The 9,924-nt window shown below is 46.0% G+C and overlaps 1 protein-coding gene across 10 annotated transcripts in view; it reads left to right on the top strand.

The window, feature by feature from the left end:
- The window catches only part of ENAH (enabled homolog (Drosophila)), a 258,824-nt gene that overhangs the window by 145,658 nt on the left and 103,242 nt on the right, over positions 1 to 9,924 (top strand). For all 10 annotated transcript variants that reach the window (XM_019516522.1, XM_019516521.1, XM_019516524.1 and 7 more), the window contains one exon: positions 3,223 to 3,400. In XM_019516522.1, the coding sequence (XP_019372067.1) occupies positions 3,223 to 3,400 (178 nt within the window). The remainder of the gene's footprint in view (positions 1 to 3,222; positions 3,401 to 9,924) is intronic.

Below are 9,924 nucleotides of genomic sequence, written 5' to 3'. Positions count from 1 at the left end.
AATAACGGTCACAAGCTGGCAGAGGGTAGGTTTAGGTTAGATATCAGGAGGCGCTGCTTCACAGTCAGGGTGGCTAGGGTCTGGAACCAACTTCCAAGAGAAGTGGTGCAAGCTCCTACCCTGGGGGTTTTTAAGAGGAGGTTAGACGAACACCTTGCTGGGGTTGTTTGACCCCAGTACTCTTTCCTGCCATAGCAGGGGGTCAGACTAGATGACCTGCTCAGGTCCCTTCTGACCCTAGGAACTATGAAACTATGAAATATACAGTGCTAGACAAAAATTCATCCCTGTGGTCACTCGCACAATGAAGGGTGTGAAGTACTTCTAGAGGTCTGCACAAATATTGTGGTCCTCTTATGTAACTCTAAACAATCAACTTTGTTGGGAGTGGTCTTTGTATTAAACCTTGCAGCTGTCTGCAAAATTAGTCTTCCATATGCCTCTCCATTTGTTGAAATAATGGGTGTAGACAGAACAAGTTGCACTTACATGAGCCTAAGGGCACTTTAAACATGTGCACACATAGTTTAAGCTTGTTAAATCATACTAGTGCCATGCCTAGCTTGTGTTAAGGTAATTTCAGTCTGCTCCACAAAGAGAAAATGAGCAATTTACAGTCCTCCAACATCCTGGGATTCACCACTCCTAGCCCCACTTCCACCCAGAGAAGGGGGAAGAACCTATGTGTTCTGGCTTCTAGCTATAATCCTGCTTCCCAGCCCTTTAATAGCAAGTCAGAGCGGTCAGCCAAGAAACAGTATTAGTGAGCCTGACTGGTTGGGGTGGGGGGTAGGACAGGAGGAAAGAATAGAAAGTAAAATGCAAATACTCATCAGCAAAATAAGACACTAAAAAATTCTGCCAGGCACTCTGTCAGCCTTCCATAGGGATGTATGGGTTGACAGCATGCCCAAAAAGGCCCACCTTGCAATGCCTGTTGTGACCTGGCATCTGCAAAGGCTCCCACTGCAAGGGTGGGGTGGACCTTGTGTCAAAAAAGTCCCCCATGGCAATACCTGGGCTGGCCTGGCATCTGAAAAGGCCTGCCTTGCAATGCCCGGGGTGACTTGGCATCCAAAAAGGCTCCCACTGCAAAGGCTGGGCTGACCCAATGTCCAAAAAGGCCCACCTTGCAATGCCTGGGCTGACCCAGTGTCTGAAAAGCACCCCATGGCAATGCCTGGGCTAACCCGGTGTCTGAAAAGCCCCCCATGGCAATGCCTGGGCTGATCCAGCGTCTAAAAAGGCTCCCACTGCAAGGCTGGGGTGGACCTGGTGTCCGAAACGCACCCTGCCATTCCAGTGCTTGGGCTGAGCCGGTGTCTGAAAAGGCCCACCTTGGAATGACTGGGCTGAGCTGGGGTCCAGAAAGGCCAGTATTGCAATTCCCAGGGTGATCTGGCATCTGAAAAGGCCTGCCATTTAAATGCACAGGTTGACCTGGTGCCCAGAAAGGCTCCATTGCCACGTCTGGGTTGACCTGGTGCTTGAGAGCCCTGCCAGTCAAGTGCACAGGTTGATGTGGTGTCCAGAAAAGCCCCATCACTGGGCCTGGGCTGACCTGGTGCCAGGGAAGCCTTCCATTGAAATGCGTGGGTTGACCTGGTGCCCGCAGGGTCTGCCATTCAAATGCATGGGATGACATGGTGTCCAGAAAAGCCCTGTTGCCATGCCTGGGTTGATCTAGTGCTAGGGAGGCATGCTGTTCAAATGCATGGGTTGATGTGGTGCCTCAAAAGGCCCTAGTGCCAGGCCAGGGTTGACCTGGTGCCAGAGGGGCCTTCTGTTGAAGTGCCGGGGTTGACCTGGTGGCAGAGAGGCCTGCTGTTCAAATGCAGGAGTTGACTTGGTGCCAGGGAGGCTACCCATTCAAATGCCCAGGTTGACCTGGTGTCCAGAAAACCTCCCATAGGAATCAGTGGGTTGACCTGGTGTTTGAAACACACACCCACGCATGCCCTGCCCCCCAAGCACTCAATGATGTTGGTTGACCTGGTACACGATCGGCACCTGGAAGTCTGTAAGGGGTCATGCAAAACGCGCTCCTTGACCCCTTGCCCTGGAGCCCGGCATGGGTACTACATTTAGGAAGGTACCTGCAGGTATATAGGGACAGGAGTCTCAGGCCCGGGTGACTACTGCAAGTCACCACAGGGCTGATTCGCATGCTTCCCCTGCCTGTCCAGAGGTAAGTCTGGGCACCTGGGCAGTGCACGTGGGCCTGCGGACAGGGACAACCAGCATCAGAACGACCTGGAAGCCCAAGCTTGGTGGCAGTTTCAGGAGCCTGGGCACAAATCCAGGTTTGCCACGGTGACTGGCCTGAGGTGCTTCCAAATGATTCCAGCAGAGACATGGGGCCTCGGGGTCAGTGCCCAGCGACCCCTCCAAGCGGAACCAGGTGGCGGCTGGCCCTGGCTGGGGTGGCATGGGGCTGGGCAGCGCTCCAAGAGGCCAGGTCAACCTGGAGGTCAACCTGGAGGTCCAAGCCGGGCAGCAGTATTAACCCTTAACTTGCAGCTACTTACAGAACATTTTAAGTTTAACGTGGCTTAACATTCCACAGATTTCGTATGGTCTAAGTGTAATGTGGTTCCAGGAGCACTCTTAATTTTTCCTCCCCTTCTGTGCCCAGTTAGTCTTTGCTTTGGAACTGATAAAGCATAGATCAATAGTTTGTTGTACACAACTTCATATATTCAGATGCAGAGATTCACACTTTACAAATCATTTATGCTAAAATTGATTGAAGTGTCAACATTAAATATTTTTCTAAGCTTAATAATAACAGTTTAACATTCTGTTGAGATAAAAGGGTAGCGTATGTAAGGTTTGTTTTAGGCTGTCTAAAAACTGAAGAAGAAAATATTGAATTGGATCGCGCTAAAATCTGTACTCTAACTTTGGAAACAGTAAAATTAAGTATTTTGTAGAAACTGATGCGTCACCAATTGGCTGCAAAAAATTCCATGATAGCATACTGGTACTTTTGGCTGTCAGTTTTCAGCACAGATCTAATGCGTTGGGACCAAGGTGTAAAAAGGAGCAGTTCTTTAAATTTATGATGAGTAGCCAAGTGTTAAATTTAGCAATAACATAATGAAAGAGATTTAGTAAATACAAATGACTATGGGAAAGAAGCTGAAATTTGTGAGGAATGATAAACAAAGTACATATCTGAGACTTAAGTTGTGCTTAAAAGTATTTACTTTATTTTCTTAGGTGGTAATAAATTGTGCCATTCCAAAAGGGCTGAAGTACAATCAGGCTACACAAACCTTCCACCAGTGGCGTGATGCTAGACAGGTGTATGGTCTTAACTTTGGCAGCAAAGAAGATGCCAATGTCTTCGCAAGTGCCATGATGCATGCCTTAGAAGTATTAAATTCACAGGAAGCTGGTAAGTCTTTTCTGCTGTTTGTTGAAATATAGAGATTAGAGATGCAAAAATTAAACTGAAATGTTGGACTAAGTCTTGAGATTTTTAATAAATGTATGCAGATGGACTGGGGGAGGGGGGAATTGGGTTTTTGGAGGAAGATTTTATTCCTTTAATAGAGATGGTCTTCCAGCTACTTCATTTAATTGGATATTTGCGTGGCTGAGTGCTTCTCCTAACTGGGGTATGACTCCACTCATCAGTCATACAAGTAGCATTCCTGACAAGAGTATGTCTACTCGTAGTTTATTTTTGTCTACTTGTAGAAATTTGAACTACTTCTGTACCCTTTTCTAGGGGAACCATTAGAATAGCCGTTATCAACCTTTTCAGGGTCAGGGCACTCCATCACCTTTTTGAATGTAGCGGCATCCCTGGTTGAGAAGGACCGGTGCTGCCTCAGCTTACCTCAGTGCTTTGCAGCCAGATTCTGCTGCCTCCAGGTAAGTGCCCTGTGCACCTGCTGCGCAATCAGCCTGGGAAGGGCTTTGGCTCATGCGCACAGTTCAGCTGCATTAGAGCTCTGATCGGCCTAAAGCAGGGAAGAGCTACTTCGTGCGGTGTATTCCTTCCTGGTTTGGCTCCCTCCCCCGTTTCCTCCTGGAACATGGTGGGGGATGGCCTGCTTCAGCGTTATCAGAGCCTTAATGCAGAAGGAATGCACGTGGGGCAGCTTTACTGCCATGGCAGTAGCACCTGTGTTGGAGTACCCCTGTGGGGTCTTGGTGCTACAGTGCCCTGAACTACTACATTAGAACTTAAGCCTAAACTTAGGCTTGTCCTCTACACTAAGGTTTCAGGAAATACCATCTTCTAGGGTAATGTTTGCATGCTAGAACAGTGGGTCATACTATGGAAACATGTCTGTACTGTAGAGATGTTTCACGGACATATAGTAAATTTTGAAGTGTGTGCTTAATTATCTGTTCTGTATAATATGCGCAGGTCACAAATAAATATAAATTGTGCAGTAAGCTCCATAGTAAAATGTAAGTCTTAAACTTTATTTCAAAACCATAAATTTGTTAACATATACATTTGTTAAAAGGACATTCAGAATGTATTAGAACACTTAAAACTCCTAACTTATCTTTGCCCTAACCTCAAATCAAGTTGTTTAATTTTTTCACTAATGGTTTAGATCAGTATTTTTCAACCCATGATGGGTTGTGACCCAAAAGTGGGTTGTAAGAATATATGAAAATGTTGCAAACAAATTTTAAAAATGGATTCTCCTTTAAAGGAGAGAAACGTGGGAAACTGTGAGTTTTCCCTTGCAGGCTGGCAGAGCTCCAGCTTGTGAGGGGTTGCATGAGGAGACCCTCTCTCCTTCCCACCCCCTTGCCCCACACACTAGGGAGCTGTGTGACCTGGGGCAGGGGCAGTGGGGTAGGAGTGAGGGGCATTCAGTTGGGACTGGCCATCAATGTTTACAAATGGGTCCTGGTACAAAAAAGGTTTGAGAACCACTGGTTTAGATACCTGAAAAGAAAATATACTGATCATATTTGAAGATAAGAACTGGAAGAGGTTGAAAAAGCTTTGGATGGTAGTATTAAAATTGAAAGGAGTTTTAATGAGTTGAGCTGGGTTATAGACAGCAAAGTAAAATTCAACAAAGGTGAATGCAAGGTCTTTGCTAGGAGGGGGAAAAATAAGGTGGAGGAGGAGCCCAAATGCACAAATTTCAGCCCAAGTATTTTTGTTTCTGAAGGGATAAAGAAAATCTGTGCCAACATCTGTTTGAAATATAACAGTTTTGGAATGCTTTTCTTCTTTGAGAAGTTCTTTATATATTTTTTCATAAAATCATGGTCAGCAGAAATGTTACCTACTGTCATCTGAAATCTGCTTGCTTGCTTACTCAGGCAGCAAAAACATTTTATTACTGCCAGGAGTATTGTAGAATATTTCAAGTATGCCTCGCACGTTAATTAGATTGTTAGAAACTGATTACACTTTTTATCTATGGAAAGGGTAATGTCTCAAAGATTCAGATTACCTAGGGAACAAAAATGTGTAAAAATGAAGAATAACTCCAGCCTTCTAGTAGTTAACATATTGTTATGAAGAACTGTTTTCTGTTATAAACTTCAACTGTTTGTGTTTATATGTAGCTTCTTTTTAAAATGTTATAGGTTCCTACTTTCTTTGTTCTGTAACCTGTCTATATAATCTGCTTGGGACCAGTATGAATATAAAGGAATAGAAAGTCAAAATAAATACTCCAAGTTCAATCTGTACTCAGTATTTAACTGTGCTTTAACTCTTAACATGAATTCTCACTTAGCCCTGAATGCTGACAACATATCATCATATGCTGTTAAGCACAATGGGACTCTATTCTTAGTGGGACCTTAGGTAGTGCTAGAAATCATAATTAATATGATTATTATGAATTAAATGTGAATAGAGACAGTGTAAACCTTACAGTAATTTTACAAATGTGCTACTGTATCTGATAGTATGCTAGTGTGGAGAAGCTGAACAGTGGTTTCTACTTCTTATAACAGTACAATGACTTTATAAGTAGTAGAAACCACAGCTTAACTATTCAGATCTCAGGTGGAGTTTGGACTAGCAGAAAGCTAAAAACACTTGATATGTAGGATCTGATCTGAAGCCATTATTAATATAATGAGGCTTTGGATCAGATATTGAGAGAATAACTCTGGAAATTTGTTATTTTAGTCTTAATAAAGCTACTTTTAAATCCAATGTCAGATGGCAAGTTTAAGAATATCAGTATGTGGTGAAAATCATTTAGCTTAAATAGTTCTTTCTTACATTTAGATTCCATCTCTCACGCATCCCCTCGCCACTGCCCCCCCCAAGTGGAGTTAGAGAGAGCAATAATATATACATTTAGTCATCGTCTTGCTGAGATGAACAAGCCAAGCTCTTTTAGGCTGTTTACAGGCATTACATTTTCTACTGGGAGAATTCACTTTTCTACTACTAGAAATGACAAGCATATAAGCATTCACTCAATTTCTCCCCAAGAGAAACATGCCCATTCTGGGGGAACATCTTCCAGGTGTCAACAAGATCTCTCTTGTGAGAGACTCCCCCCCTGCCCCTTTGCAAGAGTAAATGGTTGCATGCTTCTTTCCTGGTCTGGGAGAGTTGGGGGAGGGAAGAGAGTAGCAGCAACAGCTGCCTGCTGAGTCTCTCTTTCCCAAACCAGGCAGCCCCCATTTGCGGAAGTGACTGCAGGACTCCATGGTCCTGACTATCAATATAGAAAATGGCTTTGAAAAGTCACTAAAAACTAGCTGTGTTCCTTGATTTCTCGGCTGCATATGATACAGTCTAGAGACAAGGACTTATCTTAAAGTTTTTGGACATCATACCTTGTCTTAAAGTTGCTTATTTACTAGACAACATGCTTAGCAATCAGTGGTTCTAGATTGTTTCTGATAACAGTAAAAGTAGACCACATAAATTGAGCAGTGGACTCCAGCAGGTATTAGCCCTCGCACCTCTGCTGTTTAATCTTTACATTCATGACCTCCTGGACACTTCCTCAAGAAAATTCAAGTATGCTGATGATATTATTCTCTTTACGCAAAACTCCTGTTTCTCCAGAGCAGAAATAATACTTTCATCTAATCTAAATTCTTTAGATACCTACTTTAAGCAATGGCTTGTGTGCCCAAACCCTGGGAAAATGAAAGTGTCTATACTTCACGTGAACAATAAACAAGCTAATTATAAATCCATTCTTGTTTTCAGAAATCAGCTTCCATAATAGTACTCCAAAATATTTAGGAATCATTATAGATAGAACAATGTCCTATAAAATCACTTAACTATGACAGCAGCTAAGTTAAAAACCTACAGTAATTTTCTTCAGAAATCCGCTGGTCCTTCTTGAGAAGCCGGTGCTGACGCACTGAGGAAAAACAGCCTTAGCACTGGTCTAATCTTTAGTGGAATACTATGCCCCAGTCTGGTTAAACAGTTTCATAGTTAGTAGGGTCAGAAGGGACCTGAGCAGATCATCAAGTCCGACACCCTGCCAAGGCAGGAAAGAGTACTGGGGTCAGAAGACCCTGGCAGGGTGTCTATCTAGGCTCCTCTTAAAGACCCCCAGGGTAGGAGTGAGCACCACTTCCCTTGGAAGTTGGTTCCAGATCCTAGCCACCCTGACTGTGAAGTAGTGCTTCCTGATATCCAGCCTGAATCTGCTCTCTGTCAGCTTATGGCCGTTGTTCCTTGTTACTCCCAGTAGTGCTGGAGGGAACAGAGACTCTCCCATTGCCTGCTGGTCTCCCTTGGCCAGTTTATAGACGACCACCAGATCCCCTCTCAGCCTTCCCTTGTGGAGGCTGAACAGGTTCAAATCCTGTACCCTATCCTCATAGGACCTGCCCTGCTGCCCCCTGATCATGCAAATGGCCCTCCTCTGGACCCTCTCAATGTTGTCCACATCCCTCCTGAAGTGCAGCGCCCGGAATTGGATGCAGTACTCCAACTGGGGTGTGACCAAGGTCGCATGGGGGGGGGGGATCACCTCCTTGGAGCTTCTTGTGATGCATCTGTGTATGCATGACAAGGTGCAGTTAGCCTTTCTGACTGCATCCCCACACTGGTGGCCCATGTTCATCTTTGAATCAATAATGACTTCAAGATCCTTTTCTGCCTCTGTGCTGGCGAGAGGGGAGTTCCCCAGGCTGTAAGTATGCTGCTGATTCTTCCTCCCCACGCGCAGTACCCTGCACTTGTCAGTGTTGAAACCCATCCTGTTCTCATCCGCCCACCCCTGTAACCTGTCCAGATCTGATTGTAGCTTGTCCCTCCCTTCTAGCATGCCCACTTCCCCCAACATCTTAGTGTCATCTGCGAATTTGAACAAGGTGCTATTCACCACCTCATGCAAGTCACTGATGAAGATGTTGAACAGTGCGGGCCCGAGGACCGAGCCCTGCAGAACCCCACTGCCCACATCATTCCAGGTTGAAAAAGACCTATCCACCACCACTCTCTGGGTATGGCCCTCCAGCCAATTGGCAACCCATCTGACCATGTAGGGATTGACACCACAGTCGCCTAATTTTTTAATGAGAATGGGGTGAGAGACAGTGTCGAAGGCTTTTCTAAAGTCCAGAAAGACTATGTCCACCGTGATGCCCATGTCCAAGGATTTAGTGACCTGATTATAGAAGGCCACCCATTTGGTCTGACAGGACCTGCCTCTGATGAACACATGTTGTTTGCTCCTAAGTGTATACTCCCCGCTGGTCCCTTGCAGATGTGCTCCTGGACAATTTTCACAAAGAGCTTCCCCAGGACCGAGGTAAGACTAACTGGCCTATAGTTTCCTGGGTCCTCCCTCCTCCCTTTTTTGAAAATGGGGACCAAATTGGCCCTCTTCCAGTCCTCTGGCACCTCGCCAGAGCACCACGAATGCTTGTAAAGCTGTGCCAGGGGACCTACAATGACCTCTGCTAATTCTTTCAGCACTCTGGGGTGGAGATCATCAGGACCTGCTGATTTGGATGCGTCCAGTCCCACCAGGAGGTCCCTGACTAGGTCCACTCCAACCCTGGGCCTTTTGAGCACTCTTGTCCCTTTGACCCTTGTTGGGATTGCCACCCTTTGAGCATGCAGGATTGTCTCCTTAAGGAACGACCACTCTTCTTGGACTCCCATCTCCCCTCCCCTCCGGGACCTCAGTCTTTCCCCGACTGATCTCCTTACCTCATTGAAATCTGCCCTCCTGAAGTCCCGGGTTACTGTCTTGCTGCAGGCCTTTGCTGCCCTGCACTGGATGATGAATTCCAGTAGGCAATGATCACTGTTGCTCAGGTGATCGAGCACCCGCAGTCCCCTCACCAGGTTGTCGCCTGTGGCCAGGACCAGGTCTAAGAGAGCATTTCTCCTGGTGGGACTGTGTACCTCCTGGGTTAGATGGAGGTCCTGTATCTCGGCTAGGAACCTACGTGAGCAGTCAGACCTGGCTGACTGCTCTTCCCAGCAGATGTCCGGATAGTTTAGGTCCCCCATGATGACCACGTCCTTTCATAGTTTCATAGTAGCTAGGGTCAGGAGGGACCTGAACAGATCATCTAGACTGACCCCCTGCCACAGGCAGAAATGAACCCCCCAGACAGGTGATCATCAACCTTCTCTTGAATTTACCGAAGTAGGGGCAAGGACCACTTCCCTGGGAAGCTGGTTCCAGATATTGGCTACCCTAACTGTAAAATATTGCCTTCTGATCTCTAACCTATACCTATTCTCCATCAGCTTATTACCATTGTTTCTTGTCACCCAGGGTGGTGCTTGGGAGAAAAGGGCTCTACCTATTTGCTGTTGATCTCCCGTGATGAGTTTGTAGGCAGCCACCAGATCTCCCCTCAGCCACCTCTTGCTGAGGCTGAACAGATTCAGGTCCCCCAGTCTCCTCATACGGCCTGTCCTCCTGCCCTCTCACCAAGCAGGTGGCCCTCCTCTGAACCCTCTCCAGGCTGGCCGCATCC

This window comes from Gavialis gangeticus, unplaced genomic scaffold (genome assembly GCF_001723915.1).
Source record: "Gavialis gangeticus isolate Ggan-Ray unplaced genomic scaffold, GavGan_comp1, whole genome shotgun sequence".
In the NCBI taxonomy this organism is placed as follows: Eukaryota; Metazoa; Chordata; order Crocodylia; family Gavialidae; genus Gavialis; species Gavialis gangeticus.
The sequence above is the reverse complement of the archived record's forward strand: the minus strand, read 5'-3'. Positions and strand labels throughout refer to the sequence as shown.